This window comes from Heptranchias perlo, chromosome 8 (genome assembly GCF_035084215.1).
Source record: "Heptranchias perlo isolate sHepPer1 chromosome 8, sHepPer1.hap1, whole genome shotgun sequence".
Lineage (NCBI taxonomy): Eukaryota > Metazoa > Chordata > Chondrichthyes > Hexanchiformes > Hexanchidae > Heptranchias > Heptranchias perlo.
The window spans coordinates 17,273,467-17,295,862 of record NC_090332.1 but is presented as its reverse complement, the minus strand read 5'-3'; the positions used below and the strand labels follow the sequence as shown (position 1 = coordinate 17,295,862).

The following is a 22,396-nucleotide window of genomic DNA, read 5'->3' as shown; positions in this document are numbered from 1 at the left end:
ACTCGTACAGGCACAATGGGCCAAATCATGCCTTTGTGTGCTGTAATTTCTATGATTCTATGAAGAACTCTAATTTCTAATCAATTCACAGGGAAAAACAAGGAAGTTTACCTGATTTTTACTCTTTGGTTTATGATCCCAGATGACAATACTTGTTTCAGTGACCGTTATGATTCGTTTTAATTGGCTAAGGTAATCACAGCCAGTCACCTGGGAAATATCCTAAATGAAAGTAAATAAATAAATAGTATATCTACAAACAACCATTAACCAAATCTAGTAGAATAGAGTGATTTCTCATTTTTCACCACTGAGCATAATCATTTATTTCTAAATTAACCAAGCAAACTATGCTATGATAAACAGATTTTGAATAGGCTAATCAGAAAATAAACTGTTCCATAACATGATTACAATCAACCTGTTCGTTGAGATGAAATCTAGTTGTCAGCCTTGGTTCAGTGATAACACTCTCGCCCTAGTCAGAAGGTCGTGGATTCAAGTCCCACTCCTTAAGCACTTAAGCACATAATCTAGACTGACAGTCCAGTGCAGTACTGAGGGAGTGCTGCACTGTCAGAGGTACCGTCTTTCGGCAAGAGTGAGGAACATATATGTCAAGCTACAAAATTTGGAAAAGTTGATCTCGTCCTTTCTCCTCTAATTTCACAGCCCTCCTGTCCTCCTTGAACCTCTTCCTCCATATAACCTCTCCTACCCATATTCACATCCACCCTCATTCTTGCCATCTCCACCACCTCTCTCCAGCCCTCTACTGCCTCTGTGTTGTCAGAATGCTTGTCAAATATCCAGTCCTGCGTGAGCTACAATTTCCTCAGTTAAGCATTGAGAAGACCTAAGCTATCGTCTTTGCTCCCTGTCACAAACTAGCTCATCCCCCTCCATGGCTTCGGCAACGATTGAATTAAACCAATTACTCTTAAAATAAAAATGCACTCTGCCACGTGTTAGGTTTTAGTATTGCATTACTAGACTGAAATATTAATCAAAAAAAGGCTATTATAAAAGCAATGTACTAGTTACAAATAACTACATAATTAAACTGGAATTGCATGTACTATGCGAGATTTTGAACGGGTAAAGTGAAACAAGATTTAATGTATTGTGCTAAAGTCAAAGTAGCTGCAAATAGGACTTTTGGGTGCACAAAAAACACTATCCATATAGCTTGAACTGCACTTGATGAGAGAATAGAAGCACAGACGCAAGTAAGAATTAGAGTGGTTTAGACATATGCAGAAATTACAGGCTGAAACAGAAAAAGTTATGACTTGGATGAGGACAGAGAGCAACTCATTTTAGGGCAAGGAATAATTTGGAAGGAGAAGGAGAGGTGTCAAGAACAGAGGGTAGGGATGGTAATTAGTGCTGGAGGTGAGAAAAAAACTCTGGAGGCAGAATACAAATGTCTAAAAATGAAGCTGAGAGGGAAGGTTACTCATGTGACGATTAAACCACTGAAGTTAATCAATCCCTGGCAATAATAATGGTGAGCATTTGTTGTCCCCAAATAGGAAACAAACTGACACCATTACTGGCCATAATAAAGCCAAGACACATTTTACAGTTACCTGGCTAAACCAGCTTTTCTCCTGATCATTGAAATGTAAATTTAATAAAGAAACATCCATTATATATTAAAAACAGTCTGAATATTCCATAAATACAGCATCAGTAGGTGGCTCTGTAAAATACAATGTAACTTGACATATTGAAAACAGTGAGGTTCCATCTACTTGACAGGCCCAAATGCTATCCTGAGTAATCCTATTGAATTCCTTTTTAAAAATAAATAGCAGTAGTGGCCTCCCAGAAGCTGTCATATAGACCAGAAACAGTTGTATAACAACATTTACATTTGGAAATCGGTTTCTGTTTATGAAAGAAAATCTAAAGTAAAATCACCCATATCTATGAACAGTTGAGAATTCCCTAATATCAGCCCTGCATCAGAAAATCAATGTGAAACCAGAAATATTGGATGGACAATGTAGCAAGGACACAAAGTGAGCCAAGGATGAAAATGGAGATTAGGTGAAACTTGGCTGCAACCAAGGAAGGGAAGACCACGCAAGAAAGTAGCCACTGGAAATCATTAGCTTAATTCCAGGAAAGCAAAGGTGAAGCATTTTATTAACCAAGACAGCACCCGTCAGCAGGCCAGTAATGGAAAGCAGTCTCACCATCGCTGAACAAGAAATAATGCATACACCACGATAGCTGCTGATCCTAATGCCTCCCCCATCCTCCCAAACACCCCACCTCCCACCCCCACCCCACCGCCACTGAGCAGGAATTTCAGGATTTCCCTCGGACGGGGAAGTAATTACATACCTTTTGAAGCTAATTATGACTAATTCCCTTCCCCCAACAAAGAAACAATTAGCATCTTCCCCCATCCCACACCCAGAAACTGTCCCCACAATGAGAAGACAATAGGGACTACCCATGAACCCCTTTACGCCCACTGAAAAGCAGTTTGAGACTTCTGCTTCCCCAGTGAGTAGCAATTCAACCCCACCCCATGAAAAGTAAATTATTATTCACCCTCAACTGACAAGCAACTCTGCACTCTCTCCTAACCCCTCCTTGAGAACCAACTTTAATTTGGGTCTGCTCCCATTTCCCCCCCCCTTAAGAACTAACATAGGCATGTTCCCCCTCCTGCCTAGAAGCAACTCTGACCTCTCTTTCTTACTACCACATCCCTACAAAGAGGAAAACCTCTCTTGAGCCAATGCCTCCACCTCTCCCTTCACAGAGAAGAAACTCAGGCCTGTTCCCCTCCCCGACATTGCCTGTTCCCGTCCCCCACATCCACCTCCCCAGAGAAGAAAACCAGCTGGGCGGAGATGCAACCGCCTACCCCCGTAGCTCCCACTGCCTTCCCATCCCCCAATGCCCCCTCTCCTCTACACCTACCTCCTCTCTGCCCCTGATCTCCATCTTCCCATCTCCATGAAGGATGGCCCATTGGAACCCCCATGAGATGAAAATCAGCCTGCCCAGTACAACCCAACCCTTCTTGGCCTCCCAACTGCTCCCCCTCCTCCACCCTCATCCTCCTTTTCCTCCTCCTCTTCTCCTGTCTCATATCCCTCTATACATCTCCCTTCTTATGCAGCTCCCCTATCCCCTCACTCTCTTCACCCTCCTCTCCCCTTCCTTCTTCATTCTCCTCCTCTGTCCCTTTCATTCTTTCCTCCCCCTCCATATGCCTGACCCCCTCCCCATGCCTCCCCCACTTCGGTTGTTACCACTCCACTTTTAACTCAGCTTGTCCTGAACACTGCACTTGATCTTGATTCCCATGTCTAATTCTACCAGGACAATGAATAATATATGATACATAAACATACACAAAATCTTACATCTATGCACACTTCTTATTAAAGTTTTTCATTATAAATGCCAATGTTCAGATTTATAATGGAAACTGCCTATGTAAACTTATCATGCTGTAATTACACCCTCTTGCCAGTGAAGCTGCTGCACTCCATTATAAATTTTTGACAGATTCACCCCCACATCAGCAGAAATCCCTGATGTAAAGGAACTGGAAGATTGCTAACGTCTGAAGTTAATGAAGTCAACATTCAGACCAGAAGGCCCAGCAGAAAGATACTGTTCTTGAAACTTGTGTTGAGCTTTGTAGCCTTACCCATTTCCTCAGCAAACAATCCTCAGGATACACTGAGGATGCCACAAAGTAAATGTGTTTGGAAGTGAACAATTTTACTCACAAACGTGGAAGCTGAAAGTGTTGTGCAGACGCCAATACATAAATTAGCATGATCACGATCAAATAGCCTGCTGACATTCATTGTCTAGGCTCATGCATGAAGACTGGCTACTCGGGCTGCTGGTGCCTGTGGAACTGAACTGCAGCAATGTCTTCAGTAGAAGGAGGGCGGGGAAATAGTATTAGTACACAAACAATAATTTAGATTTGAATAAAATGAACATAACCATTGTAAAAGGCATAAAGCTAGCCAAACATAGAAATATGCAATTTATTGGCAGTGCTACTGTTTGTTTCTTTTTCTAGGCGCTGTATTTTGATCAGGAAATACCCGCTGACTGCACATATGGCTGTCACTTTTCCACTTTAAGTGGAAACGTAAGATACTCACACCAATGTTGGTATTTGTCTGAAGCTTCATCTGTAAAACATATTGTAAACTGCAATGAAAAATCAAATTGATTGCCCTCAAAGAACCTAAAAATCAAATTTCTAATTAAAATATTTGCTTGACTGCAAACAGATGTATGGATTTTCCAGAAACTGTGGCCTAAAATAGGCCAATTTAACTAAAAAGACCGAAAATTAGCAACACTAAAGTAATGGAGGCATTCTGAAGAATTATTTTTATATTGAACAGTTATTATGCATAAAGGAAATGTTGTGGGTAAGTTCTGCCAACAGAAAACAGGAGAGGCTCAGGCAACCACAAAATGCTGCTGAAGCCAAGGTGGGAATTAATAAATTCTGAGGTTTAAATTATTAAATTCTTAGTTTCAAATACCACCGAGCAGCTATTTTAAGCACACTGGTTAATGTGCTTCTGTGGGAATGTCACCTGAGGCGGTACCCAGTGAGCTAAGAGTGTAACTCAAAAGAATTTCAAATGCCTGAAGTGATCTGAAAAAGCCATTGCAAATACTGCTGGATCATACACACAATTAAAAAGTCAGAACCAGATTTTTAACTTTTTTTAGTGCAAAACCGCATCTTAAGATCCATTGTTGAAAACATAACCTTCCATATTTTCAGTAAACAAAGAAGATTTTGCACTTTTTTTTTATTGATGCATAGGTGGGGAAAGAAATATAAGAATGTGACAAGATGAAAACAAGAAAAGGTAATTCAGCTCAATTGGCTCGTCCTATCAGTTAGGTCCCTCATTTAAAACCACCTTCCAGAACTACACAAGACAATTATCATATTCCTCTTGCCCAAATGCTGAGATCACACAGTAATGCAGAGTAATGACATATGCAGAGAATGATGAAAAATTAGTTTCAAACCAGTATCCAACGGAAAAGAAATATAAAATGGCATCCAAACTTCACAGATGAGGAAATGATCATCTTATCAACGACAATGGAAACATCTGTTTGCAACATCAGGCCCAATCTCACTATTCCTTCCACTGAGATCGACAAACCTCGAAGGATAAGTTTGATTTTTTAATTCTTTTGTGTGAAGAATTTCCTGATATCAATCCTCAATGTACCTTTTACTAGTTTGAACCTGTACCCACTTCTACTCTCAGTTTACTTTAAAGTAATAGTCTGGATTTACAACCATCTTGTATATTTCTATACAGTCATGAATCAGACACTTCTTTTTCAGGCTGATTCTCCAATCTCTCCTCATAATCATACCTTTTATATTAGATCAGCGTCATGGCCCTCCTCTGTGCTGCCTCCAGTGCTTGAATCTTTCCCTTGTGTCTCGGTGACAAGAACTGGACACAGTACTCAAGGTGCGGTCTGATTTGGGCACCGTACAGTTTGATCACAATCTCCGCTGACTTGTATTCTACTGTTTTGTTTATGAGGTTCAACATTCTAGTGGCTTTGTTGAATGCTGCTCTGCATTGTTTGAAAAAGTTTAGTGTCAAGTCTAGGACTCTTAGGTCTGTTTCAACTGTATCCTTAGCTATTTTAGCACTCTTCATGGAGTATGTGTGTTGCTTATTTTCTTTTGCTATGTGCTGTACTTTGCACCTGTCAACATTAAATTTAACTTGCCATTATTTTGCCCATGTACTAATTTTGTCCAACTTACTATGTAATTTCTGAGCTGCTTCCTCCAATTCCATTGTCCCTCCCAGTTTGGAATCAGAAAATTTGAGTCCAGGTCACTTATGTAAATGAGAAACAGTAGTGGTCCCATCTGTGAGCCTGGGGAAACCCCACTCAGTACATCTCCTGCAATCTGATATAACTCCTCTCATGAGTACTTATTGTTTTGTATCCTTCAACCAGTTTCTTATCCATTCCTATGCTTTACCCTGAATCCCCATAGCTTTGAGTTTGATTAATAGTCTTTCATAAGGGATCTTGTCAAATGGCCTTTGAAGTCTAGGTACACTGGGGGTTAAATTGCCATAAACCGGGCGCAGGTATCGCGATCCACGACTAAAGTGCGCCTGGTGCTTCCTGCGCAGGCAGGACGAGACATTCGCTCGGCCTCAGTACTTACCTGAAAGCAGCTTTGCAAATTAGCGTTGACATGAGGATTCAAGGACATTTGCCCTTTTCACCAGCAGGGGGAGCCCCAATCTCTTAAAGGCAGGATGTCTATCTAATAGCCTGCCAAAATCTCTTAAAGGGAGCCAGCACCTGTTATTTGCTAAAAATAACAGTTTGCTGTCTGCACGCAGTCTGAACGGAGATCAGACATCGCACACGTAAAACACAGATGCAGGTTCCATCCCTATGTTTACAAACTGTTGAGTTATGTTAAAACATTGAATAAAGGTTGCACACCACTAAATCCCACATCCCCCAATCTACATGCCAGACCTCACCAACCTGTCAGTCCGAGTTGGTACAAGGCCTGCGAGAGTGCGTGCACCAAGGTTCTCCGAAGATGCACTAGAGGCCTTGGTGCAAGCAGGAAGAAGTTCAATGCTTTGACATGAGTGGTCAAGGTGAGTGAGGTCAACTGTCAAGTGCACCACTAGCCACATCCACTGTTCCATGCACTACACCCCCCATCACCCACCTACCAACAAACTCTTTCAATCAGTATTCAACTCTTCCAATGAGATGCTTCCTCTCACCCTTACACATTACCACTGTTGCAAGCCACACACCCACAACTCACATGCCATGAATAGGTAGCTATTCAACCATACCAGGCACATCACTCAGACACACGTCCTGCTTTCTTACAGGAGATGGTGGTGCATAACAGGAGGCAGCAAGTGGCAGTGGCATTTAGCCCCTTGAGCCTGTTCCACCATTCAATCAGATCATGGTTGATCTGTGACCTAACTCCATATACCCGCCTTAGTCCCATACCCCTTAATACCCTTGGTTCACTGATATCTATCAATCTCAGATTTAAAATTCACAGTTGAGCTAGCATCAACTGCCGTTTGCAGAAGAATGTTCCAAACTTCCCCTACCCTTTGCGTGTAGAAGCGTTTCCTAACTTCAATCCTGCACGTCCTGGCTCTAAATGTTAGGCTATATTCCCGCGTCCTAGTATTCAAGTATAGGAAACCTCCAAAAACAGGTACAAATGCACCAGCAGCCAGAAGCAATAATCCAGCAACTAACCTGTAAATCCTGCATGATCTCTTTAAATAGTGCTGGTGGGGTGTCCTCCAGGCACTCTAAGACATGTTCAAATGGTCATGGTTAAGACAGTGCATTGAGTGGGGCATTAAGCCCCAAAATGGTGTCTATCTCTTTAAATCAGCATTGCACACTGATCAAACGCATATTCTCCCTACTTTACATGCTGCCGGCGTTCGTTATTTGCACATGCGCTAAACCCTTTACTAAGATGGTGTCCGGCGCACGTCACGCTAGAAGCGGCGTGCGCATCTAAGATGCCTTCTTGGATGTTCGGGAGGCCACATTGTGCCAAAACAATGGGCACTAGACCACTCAATTTCTAGCCCATTATGTCATAGGGCATTTCACAGTCCACATGGGATGTTACTTCTTCAAAGAAGTTAAGGAGGTTGGTCAGGCAGGATCTTCCCCTTGTGAATCCATGTTGGCTACTATTTACTAGGATATTATTGTACTCGTCAAGTTTACTCCTATTAATCAATTCCATTATTTTACACAGAATGGAAGTGAGACTAATGGATCTCTAGTTGTTGGAGTCCGTTTTATCCTACTTTTTGAGTATGAGGACCAACTGGGCCTGTTTCCAATCTACTGGTACCTCTCCAGTGACTCCTTCATAGTGGTTATCAGTGGCTCACAAATCTCCTCCCTATTCTCTTTCAGTATTCTGGGATAAATATAGTTCATCCCTGGTGATAGTTTGTTTTACGTCCTTTTAGCCTCTCTAGGTCTTTCATCTCATTTATATTGGTCGTCTTAAGGTAGGATTCATGTGTTTGAAAAAGAGCACATAATAAGTTGTGTTACAAAGTTTTAGTTCATGAATATTACCATTGATTCTCTGAGAATTTCCACAATTTGCAAATACAGTAGTTACTATAATACTTAATACTTTAGAAACTTCCCTATTATTGGATAAAGCCATTACTTGTGACAGATGAGATCACCTAAAAGTGATTAATATATTTTGCTAATGTAAATTTGTTGATGAAATTATGAGATGAAAATTAAATCCAACAGATGGTGTATTCTTATAGTGTAAAATTTGTCATCTGATAACATTCTGAATAGTATGATAATGGAAAATATATCCTGACTTGTGTAAATACTGGGTGTCACACTGACAACAGTATATGCAGTTCTCTCAAGAATGTTAAACACCCAATAAGTGAAAATTGCACATAACTCATCAAGTCTTGCAACATTTCATAATACAAATGATTTTGTTAAACACATTCTGGAACATGTTGTCAGTACTGGGCTAAATGATAAGCAAGTGCAAATAGGCATTACTTTTATTTTAACCCATCGATTATAGTGAAAAGTTCACTAATACCCATGCAACAATGTTTCTTTTTAATCACTTAGACCCCTTTGTTCTGCATAATCACTTTTAAACAGTAAAAATCACCAGCACTATTGATTCTTTAGACCTGTTGCAGCTAGAACTCGTCAGAATTAACATCAAGGGTAATAACCAATAATTCCTCCAGTGATACTGTAGAAGACGCTCCAAAAATCTCTCCTAGAGAAATATGAGGCTGAAATCTTCCTGTTTAATTTTTTTACTGAAAACATAATCAGTGCTACAAGAGGGGATTTCGCATTTGGTACTTATGTTGATTTTGTCAGTAAAATTATCACTTCCCCAGAGTCCAGCCCAATATTAGCTTTTTATTCATTCTCGGGATGTGGATGACCCACCCTGACACACATTGTTAACCTTTCTAGAACCGTCCACCTGGCGGCTAACATAAAAGGGAATCCAAAAGTCTTCTATTGGCATATAAATAATAAACAGGTAGTAAGAGGAGGGATGGAGCCGATTAGGGACCAAAAAGGAGATCTACACATGGAGGCAGACGGTATGGGTGAGATACTAAATGAGTACTTTGCATCTGTCTTTACCAAGGAAGAAGATGCTGCCAAAGTCACAGTAAAAGAGAAGGTAGTTAAGATACTGGATGGGCCAAAATTGATAAAGAGGAGGTTTGAAAAGGCTGGCTGTCCTTAAAGTAGATAAGTCACCTGGGCCCAATGGAATGCATCCTAGGTTGCTGAGGGAAGTAAGGGTGGAAATTGCGGGGTGCTAATCAAGCGGGCTGCTTTGTCCTGGATGGTATCAAGCTTCTTGAGTGTTGTTGCAGCTGCACTCATCCAAGCAAGTGGATAGTATTCCATCATACTCCTGACTTGTGCCTTGTAGATGGTGGAAAGGCTTTGGGGAGTCAGGAGGTGAGTCACTCGCCGCAGAATACCCAGCCTCTGACCTGCTCTTGTAGCCACAGTATTTATATGGCTGGTCAAGTTAAGTTTCTGGTCAATGGTGACCTCCAGGTGTTGATGGTGGGGTATTCGGTGATGGTAATGCCGTTGAATGTCAAGGGGAGATGATTAGACTCTCCCTTGTTGGAGATGGTCATTGTCTGGCACTTGTCTGGCGTGAATGTTACTTGCCACTTATCAGCCCAAGCTGCTTCCAGGGATGAGGGACTTCAGTTATGTGGATAGACTGGAGAAGCTGGGGTTGTTCTCCTTAGAGCAGAGAAGGTTAAGAGGAGATTTGATAGAAGTGTTCAAAATCATGAAGGGTTTAGATAAAGTAAATAAAGAGAAACTGTTCCCATTGGCAGAATGGTCAAGAACCAGAGGGCACAGATTTAAGATGATTGGCAAAAAAACCAAAGGCCACATGAGGAAAAACCTTTTTACGCAGTGAGTGGTTATAATCTGGAATGCGCTGCCTGAAAGATTGGTGGAAGCAGAGTCAAACGAGGCTTTCAAAAAGGAATTGGATAAATATTTGAAGGGAAAAAAATTGAAGGGCTGCAAGGCAAGTACGGGGGAATGGAACTAACTGGATTGCTCTTAGAAAGAGCCAGCACAGGCTCAATGAGCCGAATGGCCTCCTTCTGTGCTGTAACCATTCTATGATTGTATTCTATGATTCTACCTACTGGGCAATGAAATAGCAATTGCAGAAGGAATGAGCTCTGACTTTCTCTGGTGGGTTCTGCCTCTCCAAAAAGTAACACCAAGACATGCATGCTACTACCCAATTTGCAAACCTGTGATTAGAAAGTGGTTTACCCAAGGATTTGTTTTTCAATAAAATAAATCAGTTGCCTTGCCTGCAGAATCTTTTGCCTTAACAACACAAAATCAATGTATTTCAATCAAGTGATACTTTCTTTAACTACTCTATGATGTACTTAAACTGATATTGGCAATGAAGACTACTGATTTTACACTATGAGGACTATTGAGTAAATGGTCCGCTAAACTATCAAAATTTGTATTCTACTAGTTTTGCCAGATATCTTAAGGGACCGTAATGGTACTCAGACTTACTTGGCTGTTATAAAGTAAAATTTCTCCTTTTTGGGTAGCTGCTATCATTTGATCAAGCTGTGGCACAGTAACTATACACTGAATATGATCATGTTTCCTTCTTTCTTCTGCCAAAACAAAAACAATGGACTCCAGTAAAGATAATTCATAAAAATTTACAATTTCTCCATTTTATCTACAATAGTCCTATCTGCCAAGGGGTTAATTTTTTTGTCAGCAATTTTGCAAATTGCTGACAAATGACAACAAAAGCACCAATGCCAAGTGTAATAACATAGTGATTCAATTAATTTAACCAGTGCTTGATCTTACCCGGGAGTGCTAGAGGACGAAACTGCAGCCTAGATTTTCATCTGTGGTGATAATCCTGCCCAAACTTGCACTGACCTGGGAGGGGAGAGGGGAAATGTCGACAGTCTGCAGCAGTGAAGCGTGGCCAGCTATCTCCAGGACAGCTGAACTCCTTTAAATTTCGGGAACTTTTAAATTTGGTGCACTGGCTGAGCACAATCAATCACTCTACAATCAACTGCACTCAGCTTGCGGCCATTTAAAATGTAAGCACCTGCCTTCTTAGCAACGTAGGACACCAATGCCATTTGAATAAGCCCACCCAAAGGTGTGCAGATGTGTTCAGCATCTGCTGTCACTCTCAGTGGAAAACCCCAGAAGTACAGAATCAGCAGAGAGCTGACAGATCGGCTAACTGGCTGATTTCCCTATCTGTCCCACTACTGCTCAAAAACAGGCCATGAAGGGGAAGAAAATGTACAGGCAGGTGTCTGAAATGGAAAGTGTTCCATTCCCTAGCACTAACATCAATCACCATGATAAGTACAAATTTCACAAGAACGGAAGAAAAAAATTAAACATATATTTTAAAACCGATATCTGGCATTGCCAAGAGCAACAATTCCAAAGTGATGGAGATACCTTAATGGGCTGATACCAACATACAGAGTATTAGTGGAAAACTAGCACTAATCATAAAGGTTTTACACAAGAACAAGGTTTACAAAACCATTGCAAAAATGGAAATTAAGACATTAGCAACTAGATTTTGCAATGGTTCAGCAGGTTAAGACAGTGAGTATCTCAATTATACAGACCAAGAAGGTCCCAGGTTTTATCACCCGTCTATGCTGAGTTAGCTGTTCTCAGCTGCTGAACTGAAAAATCTGGCAGTATTTTGCACCAAGGTCAAATAATGAATCATAAACTCCAATTTTGTAAAGCTCTTTGGGATGTCCGAGCATCATAGAAAGGTTAAAGCACGGAAGGAGGTCATTCGGCCCATTGAGTCCATGCCGGCTCTCTGCATCCCCATAGCCCTGCAAATTTTTTCCTTTCAAGTACTTATCCAGTTCCCTTTTGAAAGCCATGATTGAATCTGCCTCCACCACGCCCCCCAGCAGTGCAGTCCAGATTCTAATCACTTGCTGTGTAAAAAAGTTTTTCCTTATGTCACCTTTGGTTCTTTTGCCAATCACCTTAAACCTATGTCCTCTGGTTCTTGACCCTTCTGCCAATGGGAACAGTTTCTCTCTATCTATTCTGTCTAGACTCTTCATGATTTTAAACACCTCTATCAAATCTCCTCTCAACTTTCTCTGTTCCAAGTAGAACAACCCCAGTTTCTCCAGTTTATCCACGTAAATAAAGTCCCTCTTTCCTGGAGCCATTCTAGTAAATCTTTTCTGCACCCTGTCTAAGGCCTTCACAACTTTCCTAAAGTGCAGTGCCCAGAACTGGACACAATACTCCAGTTGTGGTCAAAACAGTGTTTCATAAAGGTTCATCACGACTTCCTTGCTTTTTTTTATTCATTCATGGGATGTGGGTGTCGCTGGCGAGGCCGGCATTTATTGCCCATCCCTAATTGCCCTTGAGAAAGTGGTGGTGAGCCGCCTTCTTGAACCGCTGCAGTCTGTGTGGTGACAGTTCTCCCACTGTGCTGTTAGGAAGGGAGTTCCAGGATTTTGACCCAGCGACAATGAAGGAACGGCAATATATTTCCAAGTCGGGATGGTGTGTGACTTGGAGGGGAACATGCAGGTGGTGTTGTTCCCATGTACCTGCTGCTCTTGTCCTTCTAGGTGGTAGAGGTCGCGGGTTTGGGAGGTGCTGTCGAAGAAGCCTTGGCGAGTTGCTGCAGTGCATCCTATAGATGGTACACACTGTAGCCACAGTGCGCCAGTGGTGAAGGGAGTGAATGTTTAGAGTGGTGGATGGGATGCCAATCAAGCGGGCTGCTTTGTCCTGGATGGTGTCAAGCTTCTTGAGTGTTGTTGGAGCTGCACTCATCCAGGCAAGTGGATAGTATTCCATCACACTCCTGACTTGTGCCTTGTAGATGGTGGAAAGGCTTTGGGGAGTCAGGAGGTGAGTCACTCGCTGCAGAATACCCAGACTCTGACCTGCTCTCATAGCCACAGTATTTACATGGCTGGTCCAGTTTAGTTTCTGGTCAATGGTGACCCCCAGGATGTTGATGGTGGGGGATTCGGCGATGGTAATGCCGTTGAATGTCAAGGGGAAGTGGTTAGACTCTCTCTTGTTGGAGATGGTCATTGCCTGGCACTTGTCTGGCGCGAATGTTACTTGCCACTTATGAGCCCAAGCCTGGATGTTGTCCAGGTCTTGCTGCATGCTGGCTCGGACTGCTTCATTATTTGAGGGGTTACGAATGGAACTGAACACTGTGCAATCATCAGCGAACATCCCCATTTTGTATTCTATGCCTCTATTTATAAATTATATTCTCAACCTGCCTTGCCACTTTCAACGATTTGTGCACATATACCCCGACATCTCTCTGTTCTTTTACCCCTTTTAGAATTGTACCCTTTAGTTTATATTGCCTCTCCTCGTTCTTCCTATCGAAATGTATCACTTCGCGTTTTTCTGCGTTAAATTTCATCAGCCACTTGTCTGCCCATTCCACCAGCCTGTCTATATCCTCTTGAAGTCTTATCACTATCCTCCTCACTGTTCGCTACACTTCCAAGTTTTGTGTCATCTGCAAATTTGGAAATTGTGCCCTGTACACCCAAGTCTAAATCATTAATATATATCAAGGAAAGCAGTGGTCTTCGTACCGATCTCTGGGGAATACCACTGTACACCTCCCTCCGATCCGAAAAACAACCGTTCATCAATACTCTCTGCTTCTTGTTATTTAGACAATTTTATATCCATTATTCCATGGGCTTCAATCTTGATGACAAGCCTATTATGCGGCACTTTATCAAACACCTTTTGAAAATCCATTTACATAACATCAACCGCATTGCCCTCATCAACCCTCTCTGTTACCTCATCAAAAAACTCTATCAAGTTTGTTAAACATGATTTGCCTTTAACAAATCCATGCTGGCTTTCCTTAATCAATCCACACTTGTCCAAGTGACTGCTAATTCTGTCCTGAATTATCGTTTCTAAAAGTTCCCCCACTATCAAGGTTAAACTGACTGGCCTATAGTTGCTGGGTTTATCCTTACATTTTTTGAACAAGGCTGTAACATTTGCAATTCCCCACTTCCCCTAGCACCACCCTTGTATCTAAGGATGTTTGGAAGATTATGGCCAGCACCGCTGCAATTTCCACCCTTACTTCCCTCAGCAACCTAGGATGCATCCCATCTGGACCAGGTGACTTATCTACTTTAAGTGCAGCTAGCCTTTCTAGTACCTCCTCTTTATCAATTATTATCCAGTTCTGAGGTCATGAATATAAATGCAAGTTCTTTCTTTATGTGCACAGTTTCCTGGTTTCTACACCCCCCCACCCACCCCGCCCCATCTCCACCCCGCCCGATTGAATTGCAGAGTAATTATTGTTACCTGGGAGTATGTTATTATAACCTAGTTATTTTTGCCAGATAAGTTATACAAAACACCAAATTAAAACAATCACTTGTGCTTTGTGCTTGATAGTTTAATATTAGGTAAATTACCAAAACTTACCATCTAATTACACATTAAATTCTGTATATTAACATAATACATTTCAGAACTCAGATCTAGGACATTACTATGTAATTCTATGCAACTTAGGTGCCATTTCATGTCCCACCAGTGTCTAATCCTTACAACTATAATTCTATTAATTAGCAACTATAATTCTATTAATTAGCATAGGCAAGCTGGGTTGTTACATATAGCTATTTTTCAGTAGCAAAAGCCAAACTGATTGTAAACAACTAAAACTTAATAACTAATTACATTTTGTAGGAACTATTTACAATACCTTCTCCAGGTTCAATCTCTTGTCGTCCGGAAATCATAAATATAGGTAACTCCTTCATGATACTCTTTCCTTCTGACGGAAAATACCCAAAAAGCTGCAAAAAAAAATTATATATAGTTGGAAATAAACAGTTTTTACAAATATCACTATTGTTACAATACATGACTTAAATAATGATGATAAACAATCCAATTTTCTCAAAAGGAAAATGGCAACTTCTCTCACACTGATGCAGTTCAGTCTTAACATAAAGCTTATAAAAGCTTTCTCTATGTTGCCAGAATATGTCCTCAATCTGTGTTACACATCATATCAAACTATTATGCAAATGTTAAATTGACATTTGCAATTTAACTATATGATTGACTGATTTTTTTAAAAACTTTTCTGCTGCTGGCAATATCAATACTAATGGCATTCCATTTCTGCTAAAACATAGAAAATTCACATTTTCCTTTTAGTACCATACCAAAAAAGTGTTGTCCAGTGGAGTCTCCATATATCAAACTGTGATATTCTAAAATTCTCATTTTAACAAAGTTTGTCATGCTCCCAATCCTGAGACATCGAATTGTTTTGGATTTAACTTAAAAATATCAATATAAAAACTCGATATCTTAAAGAATTTTTGGTTGCATCATTCCTTACCTTACTGATGCAGTAGTCAACAGCATATTCAGTGGCACTTTACAGTCTGAGCCATTTTTTGACACAAAGCACAAATGAAGAGTGATCAGGTAGCGGTGACACAAGAGGAAAAGGAACCAGCTGGCTATAGGGGCAATTGACATCCAATCTCTGCTGAAGAACACATGCTGGACGATCCAGCAGGGTCAACGGAATACTGGACACCACGTCCAAACTCCTGATGGAAGTGGTGTAAGACACAAAACTTCATGACGTCTTCAGCAACCCTGCAGACAGAGCACCACAGAGATATACCTGGTATGGACCAGATGGGTCCATCCATTCCAGGATAGACTTCCTACTTGTGCCCCAACGCTCAAGGTCAAATCCACCAATGTCCAGCCGATGTTCTTCTCTGACCACTGCCTCCTACTGGCCGACTGTCAATCACACGACAACCAGAAGGCGGGCAGGGGAATATGGAAGCTGAATGCAAGACTGTTGACCCCAGAGAACATCGAGGGACTAAAGAGGGGTTGCACAGGTTGGAGGACCATGAAACCCCTCTTCGACTCCACGGTGCACTGGTGGGAAACGATCAAGGCCAGTAAAAAGAGGTTCTTCATCCTCAAAGGTATTCAGAAGGCGAGAGAGGGAGGGACATGTCGCAGCTCCAGAAAAGCATGCAGGATCTGCTCCAGTTGCAGTCGATGGGGGTCGATGTCGAGGAGGAATTCAGAGAGGTGAAGGGCCAACAAGCCTCGCTCTTCACCTCCGAGGCCTCAAAGATCATCTTCCATTCCAGAGTCTGCTCCATGGAGCAGGATGAGAAATGCTCGCGCTTCTCCTTCCAGAAGTTGCTCAGAGAGATCTCTGTGATCAGTAGCCTGAAGGAAGAAGATGGCTCGGTGACATCCTCACAGGCCAACGTACTAACGGTCAGCAAGTCCTTTTATGCCAGACTGTGTGACGCAAAGCCTACAGACTGCACGGGCTCCCAGCCCTTCCTGTCCTTTATCACAGAAGTCTTAGTGAACAGTGAGCAAATTAACTATCTCCCTATTTTGGCATCATCTGAAAATTACAACACCAGTCAATCTAAGCCAATATCCAAATCATCGATTACTATCCTTCCCCTAATTCCACACTCCTTAATCTTCTCCGGTAATCTCCTGTTTGGTCCTATCTTCCACCCACTGTAAACTTCAGCTCATCCAAAACTCTGTTGCCTGTATCCTAACTTGCACCAAGTCCCATTCACCCATCACCCCTGTGCTCACTGTCCTACATTGACTCCCAGTCCAGCAATGCCTCAAATTTAAAATTCTCATCTTTACTATGTGAAATGCGTTATATAAACATAAGTTGTTATTGTTGAGTGAATGAGAGCTTCCTGATTTATTTTGCTCAAAAGCATACTAACCTACGTGTTTACCCACTGAACCATTAGAGAATCATTGAAACAGCCCTTTTAATTGACAGACATTTTTGAAGTGAAAACTGAATCCACTTTGCAAATCAAAGGAAACTGAAAAAAACATTCAGTTTCCTTTGATTTGCAAAGTGGATTCAGTTTTCAAGATTCTTGGGAACTTAAACAAAATGCCGAATATACCCCAGGATTTATATAAATCAATCCCAGAAATAATTTTAAAAATCTGAGAAATTAAAAAATAATCATGTGCAATATAGACAAAATGAAAAATCTTGTGAAATTAGAAGAAAAATGATAAGAGTAAGTCCTTAAACATTCACAATCAGAAACTCTAAAATAAATGAGGCATATTTTTGAAATAGCTATTTAATACACATATTTCAAATTCACAATAAAAATGGAAAATCCTACAGAACTTTAATAAATGTACAAAATAGCCAGAAAATGTCACATATTAACATAATAATGAAGAATCAAATATACACAAATATATAGGCATTTTTTAAAATATCACCAAAAATATTCAATTTTAACTGAACATCATCAACCCAGGTTAAAATACATATCAATAATTTTAATATGCATGTAAACACATGCATTAAAATAAAGTAAAAAGTGACTTGTGTCTATTATAATTGACAATTTCATCTGTGAATATTTGAGTCAATTTTGTTCTTCCTCCTTGGTTAAGTTAATGTTTTCTTCTTTCATGCTAGCTATTTTGTACTGTTATTCAATAAACCTATTGCAAAAGGCCTTTCTCCCAGTATTAAATTTCTGCACAGTCGCATTCTACCGAATAAATTCTCTAAGCTACAGCTACCATGACAGATCCTCACCCATCCTACTGATTACTCCCCAAGAAATGTCTACATAACACACACATTAATAAATTCACAAAAAAAACTAACAAGCTGGGCTCCAACAACTTTGCTGTCCCACTCCATAAACAGCATGACACATCCTCCCAGGTCTTTGAACATCTAGGATGCCAGCCCTTTATATTTAATGACCTCCATGTGGACAGCTGAGCCCCCACATTTCAAGACCCAATATAATGGTCCCAAAGCAAAGAAACAAAATGTGCACGTGCAGAAGTTGATCTCCGATATAAATGATTACTATTCGCAAGAGCTGCCATGCTTGTGCAAAGGAATGCACTGCTTTCTTCAGATAACAATCATTGTGCTCCTGAGGCCCTGACCTGTTTCTGCTCACCCTCTATCCTTCAGAAATTTTGGCTTGGTCCCTGCAATTCTCTATGTTGCATTGGTGTTCCTGACTTATACTGCATCAAAGACCCCTGTCCACTTCCACCCACTTTGTGTTCCTCATGCCCCAGCTTCTACCTCTTCTCATTTATATATATGATTAGCATCATAAATTTCATAAATGTCAGTTACTACAGAATTAATAAGGTTTTTTTTAAAACAAAACTGAGTGTCTATTTACTACTGTGTTGCTTTTAGATTGCTAACCAAAAATTTTACGTTGAAAGGATTGGGAGAAAATAATGGAAAAACTAATCCCACAGATCTTCCAGTTGTACTAGTAGATATAGTGAAAATTCCCATCATCCAGACTAAAGGAGAATGCATAATAACTTGAAGAAAATTAATGTTTTCTCCCCCCATAATATAAATTGGTATAAAAACTTACTTCACTCCACTCTATAGGTGCTTCTAGATTGATGTTAATCTTCCTATAAATTGCCTTTATGTATTCAGATTTCAACTCATAATTAAAGAGAACTTGCACGGCATCATGAAACTGCTCATAAGAAAGGGTCTCTGGTAAGAAAAAGAAGTAAATACATTGCAAGATGTCTGCAGGTATTGTGTATGCATAAACAACTTTTATATAAGTTATACATAAAATAATAGCAGTTACTAACGAGAAGACTTATATATTTTTTGAATCGATATAAAGAATGAACTTGTATTTATGCAATGTCTTCTGCGATCTCAGGATGCCACAAAGTGCTTTACGGATAGTGAAGTACTTTTGAAATGTAGTCACTGTTGTCGTGTAGGCAATGCGGCAGTCAAATTGCTCACAGCAAGGTCCCACAAACAGCAATGAGATAAATTACTACAGAATCTGTTTTTGGCAGTGTTGGTTGAGGAATAATTATTGGCTGGGACTCCAGGAGAACTCCCCTGCTCATTTTCAAATAGTGCGTCCTCTCCTCCACTCCCTTCTTGTCCCTAGTCTTCCTCTCCGCTTCCTAGGTCCAGTTATCCCCCCCACCTTTTAAGAACCTAATAGGAGCAGGAGTAGGCCATTTGGCCCCTCAAGCCTGCTCCACCATTCAATGACAGTTGATCTTCGACTTCAACTCCACTTTCCCACCCTATCCCCATATCCCTTGATTCCCCTAGAGTCCAAAAATCTATCTATCTCAGCCTTGAACATACTCAACGACTCAGCATCCACAGTCCTCTGGGGTAGAGAATGCCAAAGATCCACAACCCTCTGAGTGAAGAAATTCCTCCTCATCTCAGTCTTAAATGGCCAATCCTTTATCCTGAGACTATGCCGCATAGTTCTAGGCTCTCCAGCTAGGGGAAACAACCTATCAGCATCTACCCTGTCAAACCCCCTCAGAATCTCATATGTTTCAATGAGATCACCTCTCATTCTTCTAAACTCCAGAGAGTATAGGCCCATTCTACTCAATCTCTCCTCACAGGACAACCCTCTCATCCCAAGAATCAATCTAGTGAACATTTGTTGCACCGTTTCTAAGGCAAGTATATCCTTCCTTAGATAAGACCAAAACTGTACACAGTACTCCAGGTGAGGTCTCACCAAAGCACTGTACAATTGTAGTAGGACGTCCTTACTCTTGTACTCCAACACCCTTGCAATAAAGGCCAACATGCCATTTGCCTTCCTAATTGCTTGCTGTACCTGCATGCTAATTTTTTGCATGCAGACACTCAGATCTCTCTGAACACCAACATTTAATATTTTCTCACCATTTAAAAAAATTCTGTTTTTCTATTCCTATCAAAGTGAATAATCTCACACTTCCCCACATTATACTCCATCTGCCACCTTCTTGCCCACTCATCTAATCTGTCTATGACCCACTTACCCTTACAGTCTGTTTTCTGTCCGTTAACCAATCTTCTATCTATGCTAATATATTACATCCAACCCCATGAACCCTTGCCTAACAACCTTTTATGTGGCACCTTATCGAATGCCTTTTGAAAATCCAAATATGCTACATCCACTGGTTCCCCTTTAGCTACCCTGCTAGTTATATTCTCAAAAAACTCTAATAAATGTCATCTGTTTGACCTGAATACTGCGCTTGGTCTTGACTCCTGGATGCAATGCATGGGGAATCAACTAATTTATATGTAATTTCATTTTAACAGAGGTATTTGCCTAATTATTTTAAATGAGTAAGCAACTTTGTTGAAATAGCAGAGGAATTCCATAAGGCAATATCAACAGGTTTATATGTTACAATCGCATAGCATAATTTCACTTCATATATTGTACCGCAGTCATATTTTTTTAATATTTCAAAATATACTTTATTTCAGAAAATTTAAAGATACACAGTTCAATGTAAAAAGACACTATTTCAAGCAATGCAATTCAAACCAATACAATGCAGATCATACACACTATGATCTCATTTTTACAGTTCAAAACACAGTACATATCTTCTAATACATTCTGTACAATACAAAGTGGAATGGCCTTACACAGTGGCCTTTCCCCATAGAGCCTTTGTGTAGACCGCACCTCGCTTGCCCCGCAGCACGTACACCTGGACCTTGGAGTTTGCCAGTTGGCAACATTCGGTCACAGACAACTCCTTCAGCTGGAAGACCAATCAGTTTCGAGTGCACCAAAGGGTCTCCTTCACCGAGTTGATGGTCTTCCAGCGGCAATTGATATCTGTCTCAGTGTGCATCCTGGGGAACAACCCGTAGAGCACAGAGCCCTGTGTTACCGAGCTGTTGGGGATGAACCGAAACAGATACCAACGCATCTCTCTCCACACCTTCTGCGCAAAGGGAACAGTCACATCCTTTTTATAATTTCAAAATATTTCATAAATTTTAAAGATACCACAACTGCAAGGCGATACAATTCAAAACAATACATGGATCGTACACAATACAATTCCAATATTACAATTTAAAACACAGTACATATCTTATAATACATGCTGTACAATTCAAGGTGGGATGGTCTTACATGGTGGCCTTTCCCCATAGAGCCTTTGCGTAGTGCGTCCCGCACCCCAGATCCTTGGAGTGTGCCAGTCGGTAACACAGGGGACAGTCACGTCCATTTCAAATGGGCGCTATTCTCTCAAAAATGTGGTTCATAAACATTTTGTTGTTTCCAGACTTAACAGAAATGTCAACACATTTCACTTGCACATAGTATTACTGTGCTGCAAATAATTCATTGTTTATCTGCCTTCACCCATCCTCTGGAATAACTTGGCATTTTTTAACGAAGTCGGTGTTCCTTTGAGGAAATAAGTGACAACTAGACAGAAACAAAAATCTCAATACGTCCCCTCATTCTTAGAATTACTGGGGAAACACAGAAACCTCCAGGGGCATGGATGGGGCCGGAGGTGTGTGGCTTAGATTCTCCCAAGTTCGCAGTCAGACACAAGCAGAGTAGGCAAAGTCCAGCCTTAAAACGGGCGCTACGGGGGAATTAGTCCAGCAGAAAAGGTGAATGGAGCAACGATAAGAGATGGATAACACGAGTGGATATAAATATACCATCCTGCGTATCTGTCTCTAAAATGTTCCAACATTGCATCGGTTGGGATGATCGCGAGGGAGCAGCTTACAAAACAAAGAAGCGACTTTGAATTATTTGCACAAAAATATAAATGATTTGCTGCGACGTCAGACCCTTGGGTCACTGGCCGTCCACCATAAGCTGGGGCCCACCCAAAGTTCCATTCCCACTGGAAACTACTTAAATAATATTAATTGCATTGTTGCTGTGCAAGTTTGCTCACCGAAATCTGCCATCATTTTATTACTATCAATCTCTTTTAGATTGTGTATCATTGTCACCAAAATACTTTGGTACCGTTCCACACGCTGCTGGAACGTGGGCATGACGAATGGTTCTGCCAGACACTGGCTCGTCAAGCTCTCGGACGACTTTTTTGCATTAACGTTTCCACCTGTTCTTGCCATATTTTAGCTTAAGAATAACCAGTCCAACAATTTGCGAAAAAAAAAGAAAGCGTCTCTCGGGCATTGAATGCAATGGAGAAAGTGGAACCCATGACTACACCCGGTTGGAAGCAGCCATGACCAGGTGAGTGCTCGCTGACACACCTGACCAGGTGAGTGCTCGCTGACACACCTGAGCACGTGGCGCTGCACCCAGGT

At 41.0% G+C, this 22,396-nt stretch overlaps 1 protein-coding gene across 1 annotated transcript in view; it reads right to left on the bottom strand.

Moving 5' to 3' along the window:
* The window catches only part of LOC137324304 (WD repeat-containing protein 64-like), a 79,898-nt gene extending 73,618 nt beyond the window's left edge, over positions 1 to 6,280 (bottom strand). Inside the window, exons 1-3 of the mRNA XM_067988447.1 lie at positions 6,233 to 6,280; positions 4,155 to 4,184; positions 112 to 222 (exon numbers count right to left, since the gene is read on the bottom strand). Of these exons, the coding sequence (XP_067844548.1) occupies positions 112 to 222; positions 4,155 to 4,184; positions 6,233 to 6,280 (189 nt within the window). The remainder of the gene's footprint in view (positions 1 to 111; positions 223 to 4,154; positions 4,185 to 6,232) is intronic.
* Positions 6,281 to 22,396: the final 16,116 nt, after the last annotated feature.